The following is a 26,948-nucleotide window of genomic DNA, read 5'->3' as shown; positions in this document are numbered from 1 at the left end:
ACAAAGGATTTGTACGATGTTGCAGGTGTGTGGGAGCACGACGCGTCTATACATTTCCTTCAAGGCAACCGTTCTTGCGTGTTACGTGTACGGACTGTTCCAACCCTGAACTTCGAACCTACTTATGACTTCTATTTCTGCGTTCTTACCGTGACGTTCGTCGTAAAGATACTACGTCCAAGGCGATACTACCAGAGTGCCCGTACATGTTGGAGCCCTGCCACCCTGCCGACGAGCCGTCAAGGCAAACACTGCTCTAAAGTAAATGATCCTTAGCATACATTGAGCGCATGCCTCATCCGTGGCGTGGCGGCATCGGGTTTATCTCCACTCACATCAACAAAGTGATAGCAGTAAAGTCTTTCTTCTTGGACCTCATTTCTACCAAGTGGATCTATATTACTCCAGATTGCAGCATCTGGGGAGACCGACTTGTCACACGACGCCTTTTATTGGGTCTCTGGCGCAAGGCACATTGCAAGGGTTTATCAGCAATGACCTCACCACTTTGCCGAATAAAATGCGCCTACCGCTGTCTGCGGCACTGCATAAAAGCCACCAAATTTTCTCACGGGATACGCGTCGCAGGAACGTCTCTATGAAGTAAGTATAGATGTTCTTACTTATAACTGTGCTGAAACAATACATACAGTGCAGATGCTTTTTTTGTGTGCACGTAAGTGCGTTCCTAGCTGCCCTTGAAGCCATGCGCGATAAAGTGTATGCGTGGTGATCTGCCCAAGACAAGTACTTTGAGTTCGAGCGGACACAGAAATCCCAACACTATCAGAAAATTTGCAGGCACAGAGTACGAACGCGCAGTTTTTTTATAGTGAAGACACGGCCGTTCACTTATTGACACTGTAGCATAAATGAATGCCTCGTGCTCAAGCATAAATGATTTGAATATCTGATCCCAATAACCAGACTTGACGGATAAACGTAAAAAAATGCTATTTTAGTATATTTCTCCGTCCCGGTCAAGTATGCCTGCCGGTACGGATGTCATGGGTCTGAAACGAGATGATAAGTTGGACAAGTTCGTTTAGCACGCTGTTTCAATGAAATGTGAAGTAGCTCTCGTCCTGGAACCTAATCAGTGGTCGCCTGCGCTTAGCCCACAGTTGTCTTATTATGGCATACCTGTTTCACATAGAGCTAGATATATATAACTTTAATCAGTGTCCGTCCTTGTGAACATGTTCGCCTCTTGTTTCTTCTTGCTCGCCGTACAAATTTTGCCCACTGACGATTTACCTCTTCCCACATCGCGTAAAAAGTTCCTCTGAATGCTTTGCCTATATATATATACCGGGTGTCCCAGCTATCTTTAGCCAAGGGTTAAAAAATACAATATTAGAGGCAGGCGAGTAAAATCAGTTGCAAATTGCTGAGAGCCACCTTGCGCGCTACAGACAATTTTTTGTTTTGTAATTAACTAATTTGTTAATTAGGACGATTTAACTAATTTGCTAAATATTGACTTTAGGCAAGAAATCCTGCTTGCAAAGTTCGAGAGCGTCCTCAAAAACCCCAACTGCATTATTTGCGATAAAGAAACTCTCACGTATACCATTTTTCCAAGCTGCAAAGGAAGCCCGCGAAATACAAAAAGAACCACGTGACTAGCGCGCTCGCGCGCCGCGAGAATGCTGCCCTCAGCCGAGGTTTGAGCGAACCAAATCACCTGCGGCCGAGACTCGCCGGCTCCGTTGCAGCGGTAGGCCTATAAGTGGGCGGTGGTTTCTTGGCCCGTTGCCAGCCAGCTGCGCGCGTGACAGTGCAAGTTGTAGCGAGCGCGGGCCGAAACCACCTTTAACTTATCGGCCTACCGCTGCAACGGAGACGCCGAGTCGCGGCCGCAGCTGATTTCGTTCGCTCAAACCACGGCTGAGGGCAGCATCCTCGCGGCGCGCGAGCGCGCTAGTCACGTGGTTCTTTTTGTATTTCGCGGGCTTTCTTTGCAGCTTGGAAAAAATGGTATACGTGAGACTTTCTTTATCGCAAGTAATGCAGTTGGGGTTTTCGAGGACGCTCTCGAACTTTGCAAGCAGGATTTCTTGCCTAAAGTCAATATTTAGCAAATGAGTTAAATCGTCCTAATTAACAAATTAGTTAATTACAAAACAAAAAATTGTCTGTAGCGCGCAAGGTGGCTCTCAGCAATTGGCAACTGATTTTACTCGCCTGCCTCTAATATTGTATTTTTTAACCCTTGGCTAAAGATAGCTGGGACAGCCGGTATATATATATAAGCCTTAAATACGGAAGTGTAACTTCGGTTGCCGCAAGGTTATAAGTATAAAAGTATATGCGCCTTCATAAAAACAACTGTTTATTTTGTCTACGTCTCGACGGGAGCCCCGTCTTCTTCAAGACATAACAATATTTACAGCGTGTGTGTGTCCTCTTATAGCATGTTCAGAGTGGAGGGGAAAGGACAGAAAGGAAGGAAAATAGGAACGTAACAAGTAACGGAGAAAAAGGGGGGGGGACCATGACAACAACAACAACAGTAACAGCAATACAAAGAAATCAAAAAATAAAAGTCAGGAAGGTCAGAAAGAAGGGTTTTGCTTGACGCGGACATTGTGTTCGTTTAGGTAGCGACAACAATAGAGCCTCTGCGCACCCACCTTCCCCCAAAGAGCAATGTAGTGACCCCGCACATCTAGTATGGCCCCTTCCGGTGTGGGGCCACGGGTGGCGTTTTTGACGTCCTTCTTCGTCGTTTACCGCGTTAAAGTAATTGGTGGGGTGGAGAGTGAGGGCTTTCAGCGTATACTTTTCCGTGTCGGCCTGGGTGTAAGACCCGAAGTGGCCGGTAGTGTTGCCGCGTCGTCAATATTTATTAAGCGCATAGGCTCTTTTTGGAAGAGGAAAAGGTGTAGAAAAAGGTAAGGGTTGTAAAGGAAAAAGACGGACTAAAAGCTTGTTCGTGTAATGACAGTTTAAGTGCAGTGCTGTACGATGTACACTACACTGTACGACGTCCGGGACCACTTATCTGTGCATGCCGGCTGTGATTGAAGTGGCAGATGAATCCTGGTTAATGAGATGCATAAGCTCAAGGCTGCACCGAGGAGCGCTATCATTCAAACATTATGCTCGCACTGGGCGGCAAGGGGCCGGGAACTGATTAGAGAATGGCGGTTGCGCTTTTTAATGATCGTAATGCGGAGAGGGTTCCCGGGTGTTCATTTATTCCACCTTTTATCGTGTCGAATTTGTATATAAAGTATGATTCACGTTGCTCCCTTTCTCTGGTTGTTCGAAAATTTTTTTCCAAGAGTGTAACCTTGATACCCTCGAAACAGTGATCTTTCAATGCGACATGTTTAGAAAGTGGAAGGCCAGGCAGGGAACCTACATGTGACCGATGGTTGTTGAACCTAATTCTAAAAGGCGTGTCTGTCTGGCCTACGTATTGCATGTTACATACCCCACATTCCAAAAGGTATATGTCGTTGTTTGAGTCGCAGTCGAGTGCACCACTTATTTTGTGCTTAAAATTTGAGTGTGTGCCTTCCGCCACGGTTGTTGTCTGCATGTGTTTGCATACTTTGCATCTTCCTTTTCCGCAAGGGCGATACAGAAAACCTACGGACAGGCAACGGTACCTACACTTCAAAAGCTGCCACCCGCGCCACTGCAAGACCAGTATTCCCTATTCCCAAGCACACAGATTCAAAAGGATCTGCTCTCGCTCTGAGGATTTCCAAAACAACACCGCACGTATGCGCGAGGTACTCCTCCATGAAGAATACCCACCAGCTATCATTGATGACGCGATCAAAAAAGCGGCAAATCTGGACCGCCAGACTTTACTACACCAACAAAAGGATACCGATCAGCAGCGCAAGAAAAATCTTGTATTAACTTCCACAAACAACCCACCCAACATTAATAAGATCTTAAGAAAAACACTTTAACATATTGGAACAGAGCAAGCGACTATCCAAAATTTTCACTTCCCCTCCGGGTGTGGTATACAGGTGGCCAAGAAGTATCAGGGATCATTTAATAAATTCAAAGATAGGTACAAAGCCCCAAATCGGGTGTCGCCCATGCGGAAAAGGAAGATGCAAAGTATGCAAACACATGCAGACAACAACCGTGGCGGAAAGCACACACTCAAATTTTAAGCACAAAATAAGTGGTGCACTCGACTGCGACTCATGCAACGTCATATACCTTTTGGAATGTGGAGTATGTAACATGCAATACGTAGGCCAGACAGATACGCCTTTTAGAATTAGGTTCAACAACGATCGGTCACATGTACGTTCCCTACCTGGCCTTCCACTTTCTAAACATGTCGCATTGAAACATCACAGTTTCGAGGGTATCAGGTTTACACTCTTGGAAAACAATTTTCGAACAAGCAGAATCATACTTTATATACCAATTCAACACGATAAAAAGTGGAATAAATGAACACCCGGGAACCCTCTCCGCATTACGATCATTAAAAAGCGCAAACGCCATTCTCTAATCAGACCCCGGCCCCTTGCCGCCCAGTGCGAGCATATGCGTCTCACTAACCAGGATTCATCTGCCACTTCAATCACAGCCGGCATGCATAGATAAGTGGTCCCGGACGTCGTACAGTGTAGTGTACATCGTACAGCACTGCACTTAAACTGTCATTACACGACCAAGCTTTTAGTCCGTCTTTTTCCTTTACAACCCTTATCTTTTTCTACATCTTTTCCTCTTCTAAAAAGAGCCGATGCGCTTAATAAATATTGACGACGCGGCAACACTACCGGCCACTTCGGGTCTTACACCCAGGCCGACAAGGAAAAGCATACGCTGAAAGCCCTCACTCTCCACCCCACCAATTACTTTAACGCGGTAAACCACGAAGAAGGACGTCAAAAACGCCACCCGTGGCTCTACACCGGAAGGGGCCATACTAGATGCGCGGGGTCATTACATTGCTCTTTGGGGGAAGGTGGGTGCGCAGAGGCTCTATTGTTGTCGCTACCTAAACGAACACAATGTCCGCGTCAAGCAAAACCCTTCTTACTGACCTTCCTGACTTTTCTTTTTTATTTTTTTGTATTGCTGTTATTGTTGTTGTTGTCGTGGTTCCCCCCCCCCCTTTTTCTCGGTTACTTGTTACGTTCCTATTTTCCTTCCTTTCTGTCCTTTCCCCTCCACTCTCAACATGCTATAAGAGGACACACACACGCTGTAAATATTGTTATGTCTTGAAGAAGACGGGGCTCCCGTCGAAACGTAGACAAAATAAACAGTTGTTTTTAAAGGCGCATATACTTATATATATATATATATATAATATGTGTGTGTGTGTGTGTGGGTGTGTGTGTGTATGTGTATGTGTGTGTGTGTGTGCGTGTGCGTGTGTGCGTGCGTGTGTGTGTGTGTGTGTGTGTGTGTGTGTGTGTGTGTGTGTGTGTGTGTGTGTGTGTGTGTGTGTGTGTGTGTGTGTGTGTGTGTGTGTGTGTGTGTGTGTGTGTGTGTGTGTGTGTGTGTGTGTGTGTGTGTGTGTGTGTGTAAATTAACTTGAACCCCTCAATTTCTTCTGAAGTGCATGCAGGGATGTGGCTACACACCACTGTCACTATTGCTAAATGCCCGGTGGAGTTCCAAACGGCACCGCGCCTACAATCCAGTTTTTATTTTACTACATGGTTCTTTTAACATAATCAGTGATCTAGAAAAAGTTGCTGAAGAATTAAGCGTCCGCGTCAGGTTTAGTTATTTAAGCCATTGAAATTTTTAACAGGGCCTGCGTTTATGACTACTTATTGTTTAAAAAAGAACCTTCATGCCGTAAGACTTATGCATGACTGTATTTTTCAACGAATCATAGCGATCGCCTCGGTGATTGTCCATGGCGTTTATTATCTTAAGCTCTGAGCAAATGTGTCCAGAGGCACAACCCCGCAACACTTCCTTCCCTGAGAATTGCTCGCCATTAGCCTGTAGCGTTCACTGTGGTGCCCGTAGTAGCGCGTCGGCGGCAGATGTTAACATATCCATCTTGGTCTGCACACTGGCGTTTCAACTGAACTCGAGCTACTGTATCTGGCTATCGATTAAGAACCCCGGCTACGATGTAGTGCCAACAGTTTGTTTATTGCGCTTATTTACTCTATACGAAGGATCGAAAGAATCAGCTATAGTCACATGGAATCAATGAAGGCTTTATCGTAGAACCGCGATCCAGTTTTATTCGGGCGGTCCCAATGAACCTATACGCAAGATATTCAGTATAGCATAATAAATTCATCCAAGCCGGCGGCATTGCAGTCTACGAAGTAAATATAGTATGAATATTCTAACTAGTTAAAATTAACCGCTGCTTAACATATTTGTCGTCTACATTTCAAATTGTAGCGTACACTGTATGAACTGTGAGTCATCATGCGGCCGTAATTAATGAGGATTAACAGAATTCATACATACATACATACATACATACATACATACATACATACATACATACATACACGCATACATACATACATACATGCATACATACATACATACATACATACATACATACATACATACATACATACATACATACATACATACATACATACATACATACATGCACACACACACACACACACACACACACACACACACCTTATTTCCGAATATTAGTGCTATACAAATTACACGCTAGTCAAAACACATTGGTCTTGAAAGGCTGCGCGTGGCACATAGCACGAAACCAGGAATAATTTCTCCTAGATAACCACGCACTCATAACAAAAATCAACACCGATAACAATACAAAGCATGGCATTTATAAAAGCACTATAGGCAATCAAACCACATATATCGTACTGGTTTCAGAAGGTGAAACTTCCATTTAGAGGAATAGATTGAAGGAGGTGACAATGAACACATTATGAACATAGTTGGACGCATGCGTTTTTCATATTGCGTAAACCAAGATACTTTGTATTACGTTGCTTCGATCGGAGGCAGCGGGCAGAAACGTGCAGTACTTTCTAGGGAACTGTCCAAAAACGGCGTAAATCTGCAGGTTTGCTAAGGAGAAATTGAATATCCGGAAGCAAGAACAACTTGAAAAAACTCACACCATTTCCCGCTAAAGGGAACCATGAGGCGATGCGAAGCAGCGTTTCGGCATGTCGAGCCCGAGTTTCAGAGGGGGGAGGGGAGAGTGGAGAGTGAAAGTCAGGAGGGGAGGGGGGATGGGGAGTGCAGAGGGAATGTGGAGAAGGGTTGGGGAAAGGGGGAGTGGATAGGGAAAGTGGAGATGAATGGTGGAGGGGGAGAGGAGAGGGGAAATGGGGAGAGGAGGTGTGGGGGAGGCATTGCGCATGCGCAGTAAGTGTGGTCACGCCGCACGCCACCACCACCGCATTGAACTCCGCCATAAGATGCCTCACATCTAAAATTACAATGCTACTTAGTGTACACAATAGTTTTCAGTTGAAATCGCAACATGTAGTTCAGTCTTCTTTAAGCAATCTGAGCAGAGAAACAAGGTTATATCATTATAGCCAAATTTACACCAGACGATCTACTGTTTGTATTCGAAAAATAAAGGCAAATAAAACCAAATAATTTACAATAAACAAGATATAGTAAGTTTTTTTTTAGAAACATGATTCAAATGATAGTTTTAACACAAGTGACTGAAAATATAGGTGAAATATTAGGCAGGTTTTCGATGTAGCCCAATAACATGGCCTGCATTAACACTAGGGAACTTATGTGGCATAGTGGCGGAATATTGATTTCGCCTTCGACATAACAAACAAATCAAACCAGGTACGTTTTCTTTTTGCTGCTAAACAGCATGTTGACACAGCGCGGTGCCGTGCTCTCGTCGGTTGCCTTGGTGGCCCTGTCCCTGGTGTCGATGTCCAGCGCACTGGCGATCCTTGCATGCCCGCCTGTGGATGACTGGAACGCCAACGCCACTCTGATTGCCAACCCGCTCAACTGTTCTACATTCTTCATGTGCCAACAGGTACAATATTAGTCTTGGAGAAAACAATAATGCAAGCACTCGTGTGCTTTACGTTTATTGAATTGAACTGAACTGAACTTTATTCCGCAACAAGAACACGTTACGAGCAGGGCAGGTAAAAGCTGTGAGAACAGCTTGAGTAGCTCTGACGCCCTAGTACACAGGGTAGCACAGACGACATGCGGCTAACTACAACCCAATTAAATAAAAGTATGTTTCACAATGTGCTTTAAAAAACAAAAACAAAATAAATTATTACAATGCAGGCATAAAAAAAGGTAGTCGCCACATCACATTATACAAGCACTAATCGCAGTTGTTTTGGTGATATCCTGGATATGTCAATGTTATGTTCATTAATTGTGTATGTCTTGCGTTCATTAAGAAATGTAGGGAATTGAAACTTTAACATTTCATTTCCGTAATTTGTTCTACATTTCGATATGTACCACACTTCAGGTTGACGTACATTATAAGTAAGAAAATTTTTGTCTAAGCTTGCTATTCTTGCAATTGTATCATTATTTTTCAATAATCCTAACTTATAGAGACGACTTAGTTTGTAATCATGTATTCATGAAACCTGAATGATGCCATATTTTTAAAATAATTCTGCTGTGTGGGAGCGATATGGTACTTTACAGGCTAGACGCAAAGCTTTCTTTTGCAAGACGGTAAGTTTGCTTATGTTTACAGTTGTCGTTGTGGACCATACAAGAAAGACGTAATTCAATAAAGAAGAAAATAACGAGTTATATATGAGCATGTTGACAGAAATCGGAAAGTAGTAGCAATGGCGGCGCATAACGCTGATTATCCGAGATAGTTTAGTAATAATATGGTTCACATGATCATCCCATGTCATGTTTTGTGAAAAATACACGCCTAATGATTTAAAACTTTTGACAACTTCAATTTGTGAGTTATTAACGAAATGATCGGAAACCGAACTTGTGCGTGGCGGGGGTGAAACAAAACAGGTTTTGTTTTTTATGTTTAGTTTTAGGAAGTTTACATGGGCCCATGGATTAATTTTAGACAGTGCGTTATTCGCTCGACTACCTACATCGCTGCTACATTTGCTTGAAAAAAACAAACTCGTATCACCAGCGTATATAATGTAATGGGCTAATTCATCAATACGGACTATCTCATTAACATAAAGTTGGATGCTTCCTTGCGGGACGCCTGTTTTTATGGATTTTCTTGCGGAGTGTTTGCCTTCAATTACGACGAATTGAGTGCGGTGTTGCAAGTAAGACGCTATTAGTTTGTGCGCAACACCTCTGACACCATAATGGTTCAACTTTTGTAGGAGAATTTCATGAATAATGAGGTCGAAGGCCTTTGCGAAGTCCAGAAAAAGACCGAGTATCATATTTCTGGATTCAAAATTTTCTAGAATCTATTTCTTTTGTGCCAGTAGCGCGAGCTCGGTAGATTTATTTTTTCGGAAGCCATACTGTGCTGAACTGATCAAGCTGAACTTGTCAGAAAAGAAGTCAGGCGTTTCAAAATTATTTTCTCCAAACCCTTCGAGAACACAGGTAGAATCGATATATAGGACGGTAGTTGGACATGTCATTTCTGGAACCCTTTTTATAGATAACTGTCACCTTTGCTATCTGCATGTGTCGCGGGAAATGTCCTGTGGACAGACATATGTTAAAAATGTAGGTAAGGCAGGGTGCTAGTATATCACTAACATATTTAACAGGTTTCATTTGAATATTGCCTGCGTCAGCGGCTTTGCTATTACTGAGTGTCAAAAATGTTGCTACTAACTCACTCTCTTCTGGGAATTGTAAAACGCAAAGCAGGCCACTGATAAAGGTAACAGTAAAGTGACGTTTCGGGAACCGTACGGATGCCTTGCTCGTAATAGAATGCCCGCTAAGCGAAAAGCTCTTAAGTAGCTTGTCAGTGCACTTGTCCGAGGTGCTCGTGAAAAGATTAGGTAAGCAATTTTTTTGTGAACAGAACAGCGGTAAGTCAAACAGGAACACAAAAGTAGCGATTATACCATACATTCATCGCATACACAATCTTAAGAAAGCTGCTCAGAAAGCGGGTGTGGAGGTAGTATTTTCGCCTCCGCAAAAAGTATCTAGACTGTGCAGATTCACAGAGCCTTGTTCCAGTGCACCTCTCGTCTGCGAAGAAGCGAACGACAGAGTTAAATTCGTTCAGTTCCAGAAGGGTGTTGTGTACAACATTCCGCTTTCATGTGCAAAAATATATATAGGGCAAAGTAGGCGCTCCCTTAACGAGCGTCTAAGAGAACAGAGAAATAATGTCAAGAACGGAAACAACGGTGATCACGCAACTCACTGCCCAAGGTGTTTCTGCACTCTGGAATTTGAGCAGTGCACAGTCATATCCCGCCACCATTATCAATCGGCGAGGCTCGTGGTTGAAGCAAAATCTATTTTGGAACGCGCAGAATCGTGTGTCAGCCTAGCTTCACAGACATTATCTTGGAAAGAGATTGAATTTTTGAGTGCTCAGTCACGTGCAATGCGCAGGCCCTGTGCCAGGTCCCTCAGTGTATATAAGTGACGCTACTTTCTTTTTGTCCAATAAACAAGCTCCTTTTTTCTTCGTTTTGTGTTGATTTACAGACTCCGAGAAACCCCCATAAAGTGTGTACAGTGCTTTCTTGGGTACGCTGTGCCTTCCGTGAGCTTCAGTAAGTCGAATAATCTGACAAGAGTCTCACCGACGGATCCAGCATTATTCCATGGCACCTACAGCTAACGATCACTGACGCAGTCAGACAGCGTGAAGCAGGTTCCCGCTATTTCACATTACTTGAACCTCAAGAGCAGTCTGGCGAACGTATTTAGAGCGACGTTAAAAACTCCAACTCACGCGATTCAATGTGCAACTATAGTTCGTAAGTTACAGGGGAAGATTTATCAATTGTATTTAATGACGCGGTATCACTGGCACATCGTAATGAATTCCTATTTCTCCGCTTCACCCAGGGAATTCCTGTGCTTATGACGTGTCCGGGAACGCTGCACTTCAACGACGTCAACAAGACCTGCGATTATGCCTCCCGGGCCGGATGTGTGCCGCAGCTACCAACATTCCCTCCTGTCTCACAAGAGCCAACAGAAGCCGCCACTGGAAAGATTGTGGACAAGGTATTAGAGAAAGAAGTGGTCCGGCCAGTACATCATGACGAAGCCCCAGGGACCGTCAGTGAAGAGACGGCAACTGAAAACGAAGTACCTGCTGTCTCTGTTCATTCTGGGGACGACACACAAGCTCTGATCACGGACACTGTCATCGACGGTAGCGCGAGCACAACCGTGCAGCCAGTCCAAGACACCGTCACGGAGGTGGTCGAGCGCGATGTCTTGGGAAGCGCGGCTGATGACGTCAAAGTCAGCGATGACGTTCTATGAAACTATCGGAGGAAATCAACGATGTTGTTTACTGCTTGGTGGGGACGTGCATGGCACTCAAAAAAAGATGTTCGTTGGAACATTCGATTTTGCAGACTTATTCGATATATGCAATATGTGGTCAGAGCGCGGAATCATAATCGCTTGTCGGCAGTACTGTAAGAAAATAAAATTGTTTATTGGATATAGGATACATTCAATGTCTTTTCCTTGCCATAGAGTGGCCTGTTACGCGACTTTTTTTTCGCATGTTTAGAATGATACCATGCACAAGGTAAGTGCGCAGCCTCCATAAAACATCTAAATATTATAGAAGGTAAAGGCATCCTATTTAACCCTCTCAGACGCCACCTATGAAGAACTGTCTGTAAATGCTTCAAGTTGGTAGCGGTATTTCAAGGCATTCGATATTATATTGCGACACAAATATTGTGATAATACGTTCATTTATCTTTGTTATAGTAATCATTCCTAATTGCCTTGTAATTAAACTTATATTTATTCTGAAGCCATTTATGCTCTGTTTTTGCATAAATAGAATGAACTCTCAGGATAGACATATCGTCCGAGTTCCTTTTCGGTCAAGTCCATGTTGAACAAAAAAAATTATACTTGTGACGTGGGTCGCGGGAAGCGCCACGTCGAACGACTCGTCAAACATGGTAGTGCCTTCAGCAAAGTGACCATATGCAACAGTACACTGCAGAATGAAGTTAAAAGAAAAATTATTATGCAAGAGGTTCAATTTATTCAAAGCCCAATGGATCAAGCTCTTTCTAAGCCCCTGGTCGATAGAAATAGCAAAAATAACTGGTGTACACAATTGCATACAAAGCGTCTCAAAGGGTTAAAGTGCTGTTTTGGACCTTTATTTTATACGTAACACCACCGCTTCAGTGATCCCAGCCTTGAGAGATACCTGGCAGGTGTGCGCGGCATTCAAGCATATAACTACTTAATATGACCCTCAGCAGGTTCAGGTTTTGCAAATAAAAACGCGTGGAGCGTAGACCATTTGGTAGTAAACATGTCTTCAAAGTGTGAGGCGCATGGTTTACATTTAACAACGAAGACTTCATGGGCCTCCAGTCGAAGGAGCTATGCTTCGCGCAAGAGGGAGGGTTACGGCTACAAATGACCTGCACAGCACGTAATGACTGAAACACTACCGCTCGTTACCTCTGGCATCGATCAGCCATCTAGTGCGAAACGTGTGATCCTTCCACTGAAAAGAAGCCACGAACAAGCAAGGTTGACTGCCTAGGTCCACTGATTTTCAAGCCTTCAAGTATGACATAAAGAACAACATTATCATATGCTCTTTTTACATAAAGCAAGAGAGAGAAATGTGATCGCTTAAACATCATTTGATCTCAAATGTAAGTAACCTGATCAATAACGCTGCGGACTGAACGTCCGTCACATTGAAGTCCAGCCATGACGTCTGCGTAGATTTTGTAGTTTTCGAGGTGCCATTCATGTATAGCAGTGATTGTACGCTCCACCCCTTCCCCTATTCAATTTTCCAGGGCAATACCTCGTTTTGAAATAAATAGTCTTCAAGGAAGGCATGGTAGGCTTATGAAGCGGTACCAGGCGGCTGGTTATCCACTTCGGAACCACGTTACCGCTCTACCAAGGCTCGTTGTAGTTACTCGATCAGGAAGACCCCTTCGGGCTCGTTAACCGAAGTGGCATGGTACATAGCAGGATATGCCATCTAGAACAGGTGACATGGGCTCATTACATAGAGACAGTGTGACGTAAAACTCTTCAGTTTTGATTTGTACACCTGTGCATGAATTCCATGAGTCCAAAGTACAGCTCAAAGTAAGCAATATATGCAGTCTGACTAGCCCTCTATAATACTAAAGAAATCTTTCGCCACATCGGAGAGTCATGTTCATGCTCAATAAGTGCTAACGCCTTAGACGGATATCACCGGTCCCGGATAGAACGTAGCCCCGCCATGGTGGTCTAATGGTTATGGCGCTCAACTGCTGACCCGAAGGTCGCGGGATCGAATCCCGGCCGTGGCGGCTGCATTTTCGATGGAGGCGAAAATGTTTGAGGCCCGTGTATTTAGACTTAGGTGGACGTTAAAGAACCCCAGGTGGTCGAAACTTGCGAAGCCCTCCACTACGGCGTTACTGCTAATCATATCGTGGTCTTGGGACGTTAAACCCCAGATATTATTATTATATTACGGATAGAACGTAGTTCCCGCACTGTACTCCGCATTTGAGATAACGGTTTATGAGTATCTAGCAATGCACAAAACATCATTCATAGCTGTGCTCCTAGTTCACCTATACAGCGTAATATATTTTATGTGCATCGACCGGTCCCTATAGGTTCTGAATGCACCTAGTGCATCAGTGGATTTTTTTTTTTTTTTGCATGACAGGGGATCGCAAAAAGGCTCGAAATTCAACTCGATATCAGAGTACTCTGAGAGCACATGAGTGTGCGCATGGTCGTCTGTGCCATTTCTTTAACAGCTTCTTGAAGTCCACAAGAAGCATTTGTCATAACAATCCTCAAGCAGCATTCTAGACATTGTTGAATCCATTTTTCATAAGACGGTAAATATAAATGAGTTAGGCCTACCTTTGACCTTACGACAAGTGTCGAAGTAGTCGCTGTCATGCGTTAAAACGTCCAAAAACCGCTTAAAACCTATCACGAGGCGGCGCGTTAATTGATTTCATTTCATTTGCGTATTTACCACTCCAGAAAGCAGGGGACATAGGAAGAAAAAGCTCACGAGAGCTTGTCTAGGCTTCCCAGCCTGTTAGAGTTCAGCGCCGCGCAGTGGCAGTACACACATGATGTGCAAAAAAAGAAACAAAATTGAAAACGTTATTTATATGCGCATACTCTTCAACAGTTCAAACAAAATCAGTACTCACATTACATCATCAATGTCACTTCACGTTTCAAGTTACAGTTATGAGCCTCATGAGACGAACGCTTGAAGATCTTACCTACATCCATATCAACAACATTTCGTGGTAAAACAGTTCAAACAGAGCCAGAGGCGTAGCCAGAAATTTTTTTCGGGGGGGGGGGGGGTTCAACCATACTTTAGGCACGTTCGTGCGTGCATTTGTATGTGCGCGTGCCTATATACGCAAGCAAAACTGAAAAATTTCGGGGGGGGGGGTTTGAACCCCCCCAACCCCCCCCCCCTTGGCTACGCCCCTGAACAGAGCGTAAATTCCTAAGATTTGGGCACCGTAATTCGTGCGTTATCTTTTTATTCAGGAATTTGTCCACAAGCCGAATAGGATACACGGAAACGCATTCGGATAGTTCTGCTCTCAGGTGCGTATTTGGGCCGGTTGGTACATGTTCAACAATACGAGAAACAGCGCGAAACACAGGACAGTGAATGAGACGGACCAAGCGCTGTTTGTTAAGCGTTGATATATATTTTTTTTTGGAATAGCAGCAGTTTGAAACAGCTTTGTAGAAAAATTATATCTGCGTCCCAGCAGGGGCGTCTGCTTAAACAGGTGTTTGGTGAGTGGCGTCACCACGGACCCGAGCCTAAAGGGGGGCGGAGGGGGCTTCGGCCCTCTCCCATGCCTCACCGTGCATGGCTTTGCCGTGTCCGGGGAAAGGGAGAACCTGGGCGCTGACCGACGCCGGGTGATTGGACATTTTAGGCCCCTGGTCGAGGCAACACACCCTTTGGCCCTGGCTTCACGTAGACGGCACCCTTGGGCTGACCCACCCAGAAAAATTGGCTGGTTGCCTTTTCCTGTCAACCTCTCCGATGTTTTTCTGTCCTATTTCCTCTCATTACTGTCCTGTCTTCTTTTCTCTTCTGTTACATCATTTTCATAGGCCGCTTGGGTTAACCTTGTGTGGAGTAACCGACCTTGGTTATTACATATTTTGTTATAGGGGTTGTGTACAGCTGACGTTGTCAAGCCTGGTTCATGTACGAATTTTGTCGCGTCCCCTTGTTGCGCTCCATGGTGGGCGGTTGGCACAGCTGCCGAATCTTTTTTCACATTCATGGACTTAGCGTTTCCTAAGCTGCTAGATCGTTCTCTCTCAAAAATAGGGCGCACCGAGGAAACCGTGCAACTACTTGGCCAGCAGAGACAGAAGGAAACATCACACTCTTTCACGTTGTTCAAAGATCCAACTCCGAAAAGAATATGAGATCCATTTCACCATTCACAGTTACCAAAGTTCTTGCAGACGCACTAGGACCTAGCTACAAACTCACGAAACTGGCTAGCGGCGATCTCCTCCTGGAGGTTCGCGACAAGCTACAGCGTGCAAAAGTGACTAACCTGGTAGCATTCCGAAATGTTGAAGTTTCTCTGAGCCCACATCGGTCGATGAACTCAAGCAAAGTAGTTGTTTCTGGTGATGACCTTTTGAAACTGAGTGAGGAGGAGTTTTAGAGAGGTGGAAGGAACAGCAGGTAACCAACATGCAGGTAATTAAAACAAAACGTGACAATAACGACGTTCCCACAAACCATCTCGTCATCAACTTGTCTTTGAATTTGCTGTTGTAGACCCTTAAACTGGCTGCTACAAAATCGAAGTCAGACATTGTATCCCTAACCCGCGCCGATGTTAGAACTGTCAGAGATACGGTCATGGTTCACTGAGTTGCCGAGGCCGTCAAACGTGCGCAAAGTGCGGTGATCATGATCCCCCGTCAGACAAGTGCAGTAGCGGCTCACACCACTGAGCAAACTGCGACGGCCCAAACCCAGCATACTCTACATATTGTGCGACTTGGAAAAAAGAAAGAGAAATTGTTACTCTCAAAGTAAAGAAAAAGATTTCATTTCACGAAGCGCGAAGACGCATGTCATTTCCGCAGGGTATGCTGATGCCGCGCGTAAGGGGGCAACGCTGCAGCAGTTTCCGGCATCGGTACGGCCAACCAGGAAGGTGGGCACAGCTATGTCAGCCCCTTTAGTGGCAGCAGCAGCAGCTGCTTTGCCGTCCCCGAAAGAGAACCCATCACCCTCCGGGCGCATGAAGTACAAGGTCACGCCTTCTGAGGCGAAGCCAAAACACACAGTTCTCGCAAGAGCAGATGTCCAGCGCCACCGGTGAGGCGATGGACACAACCCCAAGCGTGACAGCGCAGCCATCACCTAAGGAGCAGCGAGAATCTCTCGCTGCTCCTTAGTACCAGAATTACAGGGACAGAGACGGCTCGGTAATCGAAACACATTTCGATACACACAGCATTAAGTTTTTTATCTAACAAACAAACAAATCAATATGGATACACATACACATATTATACAATGGGACGTTCGAGGTCTTTTCAGAAACCTTGATGATTTCCAAGAGTGCCTCCGCGAATACAACCCAAAGCTTTGTGTGCAAGAAACACACTCAAAACCAAACACACTAGCTTCCTTTCTCAGCACACAGTTTTTCGTAGACACCGCGATGATGCTTTCGCGTCGTCTGGTGGCGTCGCAATTATCCTTTATAAAATGTCCCCTGCGAGGCGCTACAACTCCAAATGGCCCTTGAAGTGGTTGCTGTTCGAACTGTGCTGTTAAACAGGTTTGTTACAGTATGCTCTCATTACATCCCTCCGAGTGACTCACTTCAAAGACAAGAATTTCATGCTCTGATAGAGGAGCTGCCGGAACCATATGTAGTACTTGGAGGCTTAAACGCCCATAGCACACCGTGGGACGACTCTAGTTGTGATGCGAGAGGGAGATTGATAGAAAGCTTCCTTTTTTCTTGTGAAACATGTATGGTAAATCGGAGAGAAGCTGCATTCTACAGTACTACACGCAACACTTACTCCATAAACTATCGATAAACTGAAGTAGTGTATCCCCTACACTGGCACCATTCTTGCAATGGAAAGTTCTTCAATGTCCCTACGGCAGTGACCACTTTCCTATACTTCTCAACACAAAAGAGCAGTGTGAATGCTTGCCACTAACTCCACGCTGGAAGGTGGACTTAGACAACTGGGAGATGTTCCGAGAACTTACGTACATGCCGCGGAAAGAAACACGTGCTTTAAGCATTGATGATGCTGTTGCTTTTCTAGCAGCAGTTATAATAAATACCACGTCTAAAGTAATCCCCAGAACATCTGGACGGATGGGCAAACGGAGGGTTCCGTGGTGAAATGACAATTGTAGAAAAGTTCGCAGGAAGGAACATAGGGCATAGGGCTGCTCCGCGAATTCGCAACTCTACAAAACCTAATAAATTTCAAACATGTAAAATCGCAGGGAAGAAGGACGCGTCGACAAGCCAGAAGAGCTCTGCTGCTAAGCAGTGAACAGCCCGCCAACGCACAGACGAGAAAGTTGACAAAAATACGTATCAGATATAAACTCTTACAGTGATGAAAGGGAAGTTTGGAATAGAGTTAATATAATAAAAGGGCAGTGTTCATCCTCACTACCTCTAGTGAACACTGAAGGAGAGAGCCTCGAGCACAACGCAGACTCTTTGAGGGCACATTTTGAGTACAACTCCGCTTCATTACACTACACAGACTCATTCCTACGATAAAGAACAAATACAGCAGTACCCTTTTGAAAGAAAGTGCAAACAAACTGAGGCCTACAACCGTTCATTTAATTTAGCAGGACTCCAGGCATCACTGAACAGCTGTAACAAATCTGCTCCTGGATCTCATCAGATCGTTTCTGAAATCATAAAACAGTTGCACGTCGAAACCAAGGAAACTCTCATGTCCCGTTTCAATGATATATGGACGACTGAGTGTATTCCGTCTGCTTTGAATGAGGCTGGCGCAATACCAATTTTCAAACAGGGAAAAGATTCATCGCTGCCGAGTTTCGAGAGAATGGTACACCGACGCCTGTTACATTTCTTGGAGAGTTACAAGCTGCTCGACCCACACCAGTGCGGTTTCGGGGAGGGCAGATCAACAACTGACCGTCTGCTTCGCATTGAGGTGGATACTAGTGACGCCCTCATATACAAACAATACTTCTCTTTTTGTGTTTTTGGACATTGAAAAAGCGTACGATACTACATGGCGCTTCAGAATTTTACGAGGCTATGGCTGTCCGCGGCAACATGTTGAACGTCATTGAAAGCCATTTGTGATCACACATTTTGGGTAAAGGTTGAAAACGCTTAGTCGAGGCGGTTTCTTTAAGATACCGGAGTGCCGCAAGGGGATGTGCTTAGTTGTACACTCTTTATTGTAAAGCTTACTGCGCTCCGCACGGTTCTTCCACGCCCAATGTCTTTCCACAAACAGGAGAAGTGTGACGCCAGTCCCCGGCATTTCGATCAAGGGCGATGTGCTTTATGTGAGCTACGAACATAAGATCCTTGGAGTAACCCTGGACTCTAGACTTACGTTCAACTCCCATCCTAAATATCTGAAAATGAAATGCTTGAAAACACTGAATCTGCTCAAACTTATATCGCGTACAGCATGTGGCAGCGAATGGAAGTGCTTCCTAAACTTATGTAAGAGTCTAGTTTGCTCACGACTTCACTATGGCCCCGTTGTATACCATTCTGCAACTCGAAGCGCCTCAAAAACTTTAGACCCAGTCCACTATTTCGGCCTACGTTTAGCTACTGGGGCTTTCAGAACAAGTCCGGTACAGAGCCTCTATGTTGAGTCGAATGAGTGGTCGCTTCACCTTCGACGTTCATACTTGAGTTTTAGATACTTTCTCAATGCACATGCGAATCTCCAACACCCCCTGTTCGACTATATAAATGATACCTCATGTGGCCGACTGTTCTATAACAGACCTTTTAATTAGCGAGCCGTTCTCACTTCGTGTGAGGAGACTTGAGGAAGAAGTGGGCGTTTCACTGCTTGAACACCAGTTCATGGCTGCGGCAATACCCCCGCCGCCATGGCTGGGGCAACTCATAGATTGACGCATATTTTGTGGAGGTCACTAAACACGCTCCTGAAGTCCACATACACATGCGCTTTATGGAGTTGCAGTCAAAGTATGCTGGCCCACAATTTTCACGTACTGGCGTCACTTAGGAAGCTGTAGGCCCGGATGTTCTTGAATCTAACGTCCTATATTCAGAAACCACAATATTTACTGCAGAGGCCTATGCAATTCTATCAGCTGTCCAACATACAAAAAAAACTTACCTAGATCTGTTATTTTCTCAGACTTTTTAAGCGTCATAAGGGCTATAAAGTCATTTATTGAGCGTATGAATCCTGTATTGAACGAGCTTTACTGTGTTTTATGTACAACGTTTATTTCAAACCAGTCTATCACCTCGTGCTGGGTGCCTGGGAACCGAGGCATTGAAGGGAGCATGTTTGCAGACGACATTGCAACAAAAAACGCAATGAAATCTTTCAGCTCCATGGTAGCAGTTTCTGCTTTCGACCTAGAGCCTTTCTTGCGCAACAAACTGAGACCATTGGCAGCGAATGTGGCACAATGAAATCACAGACTAGCTTCACCTCATTAAGCCCCGTATAGGAAGATGGGCACCACTAAAAAATGCAACATATTGACGTAATTTTCCGTCGACTTAGAATAGGACACACCTATAAAACAGACTCCAATCTCCTGACTGGTGATGATCCCCCCGTTTGCAGCAAATGTGGTGAACGACTGACTCTTCTGCGCATCTTCGTGGAGTGCCGTGAGGTAGAAGCCTATAGGAAAAAGCACTTTCCGCAGGCATATCAACGATGAATTCCTCTTCGGCAATATTCCTAGGAGAAGATTCGCTTTTGAGCATGAAATCAGTTGTTGCGTTTTTGAACAAATATTGCGTTTTTGGACGTCGGACGCCGTGCCGGGAGCCGCAGGTTGCCCACCCCTGGTTTAGGATATCCAAGATTTTCTCAAAGTCTACAACAACTAATATTTTGTGTTTTTCCTCAAACAGTTTAAAAATAAATTTTTTGGGGGCGAGCAGTGCCGTTTCAGGGGACCGTTTTTTTCTGAAACCATGCTGGCATGCGTTACCAAATTATGTCGTTGAATAAAACGGCAAAGGCAAGCTAAAATAATTTTTTCTAAACCCTTCCAAAAAGCAGGAAGTACAGATACCAGTGTGTAAAGGGCATGGCTTTTCTTATGTCTCTTCTGAAAAATAGTAATGGCTTTAGCAACTTGAACTTCAACAGAAAATGTGGCTGTCGTGAGGCGCAGGTTAAGAAATTGAAGGAGACTTCGTAAATCGCAAAGTGTGTCCGGCGAAAGCCTGTGGCCAGTCGAGTCCGCCGACGGACGCCGCCGCCGCCGTGTTGCGCAACAAGTGCGCGACGTCCGTTGGAAGGAGCAACGCGCAACTGTTGCTATGCGCCGCTGTCCCATCACGTGATTGCTGAGAGAATGTGGGGGGAAGAGGCCACAGCTGACAACGTACCAGGGCACAGACGGACGGCGGCGGTCGGACGGACACCACGATTATGAGACATTAAAGGCTTTCGCCTTAAAATATGGGCCAGCAAAGGTGCAGTCACTTCAATAACACGTTTAACCGGCAGAATCTGTAAGTTCTCCGCATCGAAGCACATATTATTTTTTTGTCTACAAACCATTGTCAGGACTTCCAGGTTATCAACAGGCGAAAAAAACACTCTTATAGTTACTCGATGAAACGAATTGTAACGCGTCTAAATACCACCGGACGGGGAGCGAACAAGGAAAGAGTTCTTGAAGGAATCTGCCAGCGATATACCATACACTTCAGCCCCTTTGAAAGTCGTTTTATCAGGCGTTTCATTTGTACCTGCAGGATTGAAAAGAATAGATAACTGCCTCCAGAGAACATCACTGCGACCATTGCTGGGTTGGAAAATGTTTGCATAATATTGCATCTTAGCCGTTCGAATGTCCTTGTTTAGTATATTTGATGCGCTAATGGCGCACTAAATCGTTGAGTCTCTTGTTTTACCAAGGATTTTATATAGTTGGTTCTTAACGTTTGTGCGATAAAGTAAGGAAGGGCTAATCCAGAGCTTCCTAATATTCCTCCGTCATGACTTTTTCTCGGGAAGTGCGCCCAATATACCGTTTAAAATTACCCATAAATGATTCTTAACAAGTATCTGGTTCAGTTGCGGTGTATACATCTTCCCACAGCGCGTCTAATATCGCATCACGAAACGTTTCAAGATTATTATCAGTTAATGAGTGATAGTATCCATCATACCATAAAGGATGTTTAGTCATTCGTTTCAACGCGCATAAAAATATTATCATGTGGTCGCTCAAATCACTGCAATGAACACTCGACTTTGTGAGGGACAGCTCGACGTTTGTTATAAGTGAGTCGAGAAGGGTCGCAGACTGCTGCGTAATACGAGTCGGCATATAATTCACGTGTGAGGATCGATTGGAAGACACAGTGCTATCGAAGACAAATCGACGCGCACTGTCACCTAGAATATTATTTTTTGCATATCCGCCTCAGAATACGGTGTCTATTTTCACTGACGTACTGAATAAGACCGTCTAAGCATTTATTCAATTCCGATGCAGCACGATTCGGTGGGCGGTACAAAACGGAAAATACAGTGCGGTTTGCAAGCAGAGAGAGTATTTCACAACTATCTGACAAAGAAGAAAATGCCGGAACTATTTGACGTCCGTCGCGGTGGAGCAGTTGTTATGGCGCTCGGCTGCTGGTGTTGAATCTCCTCGATGCGAAAGTACTTTGTCTTTACTTTTCCAGACATATTCCCAGCCAACAAGTATTTTACGACAAATAGGAGCACCCACCGATAGAATGTGTAGTGTTCATTTACGAACACGGATTTCTATTGGCCTTCATACCAAGGGAGTGAGCAGTAAACCGCGCCTTCCTCGCTCTAGTCAGAAGAGCTTTACGTTTCGAACAGCGCGTAAAGCGCACAATAAGGTTCTTTGCCCTACTGTTCGATGTTTCAACCAAGTGGCAAACATCAATGTCCGAGTCGTCAATGATTTCACCCACTTTCAGAACAATACCTTTGATAGCTGTAGTTCAATTACAGACATTATTACCACCATCATTACAGGCATCAGATTTGAAAGTTAAATTGAAGCAGCTGCGGTATGCTGTGCCGCGCAGAACCGTAAGGCTCGATCTTGATGAGGAGATTCACTCGTAGCCGTATATTCTGACCAGATATCAAAATTGTTCTTGAGAGATGACACTGACTCGAAGTCATTTAACGTGAACAAGCTGGCAAAAATTGGTTATGATAAATCTTAGGCCTCGGCGTTCCTCTGAATGATCGATGCTTCTCAGGCCTTAGAGACAGTACAGAATCCTTGAGAATGTTTAGCATAAATGAAGTGCTGCGTATTCACCACACTGTGTTTGGGCCTAACTTTTTTCAGCTGTTGACTACTGATACCACAAGTGTGGTATAATAATAATTCAGGGTGATCCTTTTATAAATGACTTATTCTATTTGACTGTAGTTGTGTTACCAAGCGCCCGATTTCAATGCGGTTTGCTGCAAACATTCGCGAAAGATGAAAATTTATTTACCCATCGCATTTGTTTATGGGTAACGCGGCAAATGAAATAAGTTAGGAATAACAAAAAGTGGGAAAACAGCGAAATTTTGTACAAAGAAAGTTGGTTAGTCTAGAGCAGTGGTCGCACCGGCCAGCCGCGCCAGGTTCATAACGTTACATCCACGCGAAAACCGAGCACTCCATAGTCATGCGAGCGCGCCGCGCCGCACCGTCCTGGCGCGTGCGCGTGCGCGCACGCTCGGCGTTCCTCTTGCATGGAATTTCGCGAAATGTCACAGTTTTCGTTATTTCTTACTTATTCTTTTTTTTCAGCGTTGCGCATCAAAAAACAGGGCAGAGGCATTAAGGTGCGTTCACACTGAGTTTCCGCTGCGGCGAACACCCGGAATCCAATTCGGCGGCAACGAGATCCGCCGGAAAAGCCTATTCCACGCCGATCGCTACAAGACCGATTTTGGCCGCATTCCATCACCGCGAGCCAATAGAAGCGCAAGTTAAAACTAGCAGTTGTTCCATGTACGAACACAGCCGATGAGCGAACCTCCTTAGAAATGGGACGCAAACGACTACGCGCCAGATCTCGCTGCTGGCTTTCATGAAGGCGGTAGGGTGGGGAGTGGGCGGGGAGAGCGTCAGCTGCGATTGAGCGATTGAGTGCGGCTTGCAGAGGGGGGGAAATAGGCACGAGCGGTGATGCGGCGAGGAGCTTCGATGGCGGCGACGGAACGCCGCGCGCGCTCAGTTGTTTTTTGCGCCGGCGCCAGGTGGGGAGAGCGTCTGGTACTACCTTCGACAAAGCGCCCGTAGTGCGCTAGAATGATGGTTGTCATTTCACAATGCAGGATAAAGGTGGTGAAAGTCAAGACGACCATTATAACCAGTCATGCAGAGTTTCTTTTCAACTCGAATTTCTGGTGCGCTAGAACCAAACCGCTCAAGGCCTAAACATTTTCTCTTAAATCACCGGCCACTGCAACCCAAAGCGATGCTTAAGAGAAGGGAGCTTCAACGGCGACGGCGGGGTGCGGGTCTAAGGAGCTTCGCTCCTAAAAAATTCGAAAAACGGCGGCGCTTGTGTTATCGCTGTCGTCGAAGCCCGTAGCGACAGCGATGTCCTTCGTTATCATCCCTTTATTTTCGACAAGCGTCAAGTGAAGCCCTATTATTGTTGTCGCAATCGGCAATATATATCGGCTTCTTCCTAGCAACACATCACGTCGCAATGTCGAAGCAGGGGTTGCAATATATCAGCGTGACCAAGCTTTTCGCACATTTGGAAAGCAAGTCTAACCACCACTGCCTGCGTCGCTTTTCTCTAGGCGAATGCCTGTGTCCACTCATCATGCACCGCGAAAGACTAACTTGTCAGCAGGCTTAGTAGTACGACGACTGTGCTCCTGTTTATGTGATTAGCCATGACGACACGCGAACACAATGCACAACCCGAGGAGAGAGCCGCAGGTGCGTTCACGACATCTGGCGCCTGCTATACGCTTATCTCTTCACGAGGCAGGTGGCACTGTGTGGCGTTTCGGCGGCGTGGTTGGTAAGCAGTGGGAACGACGCGGGGTTTCGGCGACAGAAGAATTCCGCTCGCTGTGGACGGCGGATACCCAGTGTAAACGCAGCTTCAATTTCTAGGGGCGAAGCTCCTTATAGCGGCACCCGTTCGTCCCTCGTAGCGTAGTATGTAACCAGTCTTACGCTTTGACCTGCAAGGTGGTGCCGGTGGGAGATTTTTCCTGTGCGTTGTTGAACAATAAAAAATTCGCAGCGTTAGCTAAAAGCCGACTTCTTCTGTCTCTCATTCCCATTAGCATCCATTCTTTACCTCCAAGGTAGTGCCTGGTGAGATTTCTCCTGTGCGTGATTAAACAATAAACATTTTGTTGAAAACGCCGTTGATTGATGAAATAAACCAACAAATGACGCCAGATGTTTTGTAAAAGCAAAACGAAAGAACGCCAGATGTTTCTAAAGCAAAACGAAAAGACGCCAGCTGCTTAACGAAAGACGCCAGATGTTTTCTAAGCAATGGTTTTCTAAACAATGAAAATTCACAGCGTACATGTAAAATTAAAGTGCGCTGTAAGTCGTCATAACTCATCGAACCTTTAGTATAAACGCGCCCGATCTCACGTCGGTGATGATGTACTGGGCAGAATTCACGGAAGATTCACGGTTTACCGATGAACCTCCGCAGCTTCGCCCACTCATCATCATTCACTCCGTGGATATGCTGTGATTTTTTTTATCGTTCCTGATCTTTTACCCCAAACAGCGCTGAAATGGGATAATTTGTGGCAAACCAGCAGCCAAATGAAATCTCTCAGTTCTAAAAGGATCACACTGTACGTTAGCATTGGTGTTAGACTAGTGGACATCAAGTGGGAAAAACCTAATGCTCTATCAGGCTGCAGTGAGGCACTCAACTCTCATATTCACAAATATTTGGAATTTAGCTAACGACGTAGAACTTGCGAGTATCTTTATTTATTACATGGGAAGGTACAACATCTTTCTCACAGATAAAAGGTACAAATTGCGCAATGCTACGCGGTGTTTAAAGATACCGCACTTAGGAACAGCTTTCAACTAATTCCACGTGAAAAAACTATACTAACGTTTCGCTCCTTGGACGCGGGTGATGCGCAAGCTAATACGTGCTATATTCTTGTGCATTGCCCATGTAATATATTTTTATGCTAACCAGGCGGGCTTTGCAGTCCTCAATCTCTCGAGCGAGTACACAGAGCATGGTACCACATTTCCACGGGCACGTCCCCGAATGCAGCATCGGTCCCCGAATGCTGCATTGGGCGCTACTGCAAAAAGGCCCCATAATTGGCATAACCGGTATCTGCCAAATACAACTAATTATTTATTCAGTTTTCTTTTTCACGGAAATTATAGATTATATTATTATTTTTCCATGATAGTTTTAGATCGACCGCACTTTCCTTGTTACGAATTTTCTGTTACTATACATATTTCTCACTTTTACTAGTAACAGAGTAATACTACTTTACCTGAATAAGGGAGATTCGGCTACATGTTCCTTCGAATATACTGAATTCTCGTCATCGCCATTAGCAACCCCACTATACCCACTGCAATGCAAAGGCCTCTTTTATGTGTCGCCAATCCTCGCGGTCCTGTGCTCTCTCAGCCCACGCTCTCCCCGCAAACTTCTTCTCACCTATCCACCTAACGTTATGCCCCTCCCTCGCGCACTTCCCTTGTCTTGAAATCTAGAACGTTACCATGAATCACCAGCGGTTATCCTCCCCTCTCGCTACATGACCTCGCTATACTATTTTCTTCTTGAGTTCGTCTAAGATGTCTTTAACGCGCGTTTGTTCTCTGACCCACTCCGCTCTCTTCTTCTCCTTTAAGGTTGAACCTGGCATCTTTCTATCTATGGCTCGCTGCGTCATCCTCAATCTAAGGTGAACCCTCTTCGTGAGCCTTCAGGTTTCCGTCCCGAAGGTCAAGCACCGCTAAGATCCAACTGTTATATTTGTTTCTCATTAGGAATAGTGGTAAACTACCATTCATGATCTCGGAATGCCTAATAAATGCGCACTACCCCTAGTTACTTCAGTCTCGGACTCAGTGCGGGTGGCTTCTTCATTGTGAGCAAGGCACCCATTCTGGGCGCCGAAACGTCAATTGTGTTGTTTTATTTTAGTTGGTGAGTGTGCGTTTACTTCATCCATTATTTTTCCTCGCCAGACGAGTTTTCGTCAAACCCTTCACTTCATGGCTCGGATGTGTGGCCGCTACCTATCTTAAGTCGATGTATTCCTTTACCGCTTCCGGTGCTTCACTATCTACCGCAAAGCGTTGTTTCCTTCCGAAACTGTTATACACTACTTTAGTTTTCTGCATAATAATTTACAGACGTATCGCGCCCACGTACAGACGCCGCGCTGCAACTGTCGATAAACAGCCCCGCCGCCATCATCAGCGTCATTCACTCCACGCAGGCCTGCGCTAAGCTTCGAGGAAGGCTGATGGTTGGCGCCTCCCTGGCCACTGCTCCCTCAGCTAAAACCGTGGGGAAACCGGCCAT

The 26,948-nt window shown here is 45.1% G+C and overlaps 2 protein-coding genes across 2 annotated transcripts in view; both read left to right on the top strand.

The window, feature by feature from the left end:
- Positions 1-531: 531 nt before the first annotated feature.
- Positions 532-11,594, top strand: LOC119394440 (uncharacterized). The gene is made up of 3 exons (XM_037661748.2): positions 532-603; positions 7,813-7,987; positions 10,975-11,594. The coding sequence occupies exons 1-3, from the start codon at positions 599-601 to the stop codon at positions 11,398-11,400; spliced, it is 606 nt and encodes a 201-aa protein (XP_037517676.1). The 5' UTR covers positions 532-598; the 3' UTR covers positions 11,401-11,594.
- Positions 11,595-18,085: 6,491 nt separating this feature from the next.
- Positions 18,086-26,948, top strand: part of LOC119393017 (peritrophin-1) — a 107,838-nt gene continuing 98,975 nt past the window's right edge. The window contains exon 1 of the mRNA XM_049415785.1: positions 18,086-18,096. The gene's annotated coding sequence lies outside the window, so the exon portion shown is untranslated. The remainder of the gene's footprint in view (positions 18,097-26,948) is intronic.

This window comes from Rhipicephalus sanguineus, chromosome 5 (assembly GCF_013339695.2).
Source record: "Rhipicephalus sanguineus isolate Rsan-2018 chromosome 5, BIME_Rsan_1.4, whole genome shotgun sequence".
Taxonomy (NCBI): Eukaryota; Metazoa; Arthropoda; class Arachnida; order Ixodida; family Ixodidae; genus Rhipicephalus; species Rhipicephalus sanguineus.
The sequence above is the reverse complement of the archived record's forward strand: the minus strand, read 5'-3'. Positions and strand labels throughout refer to the sequence as shown.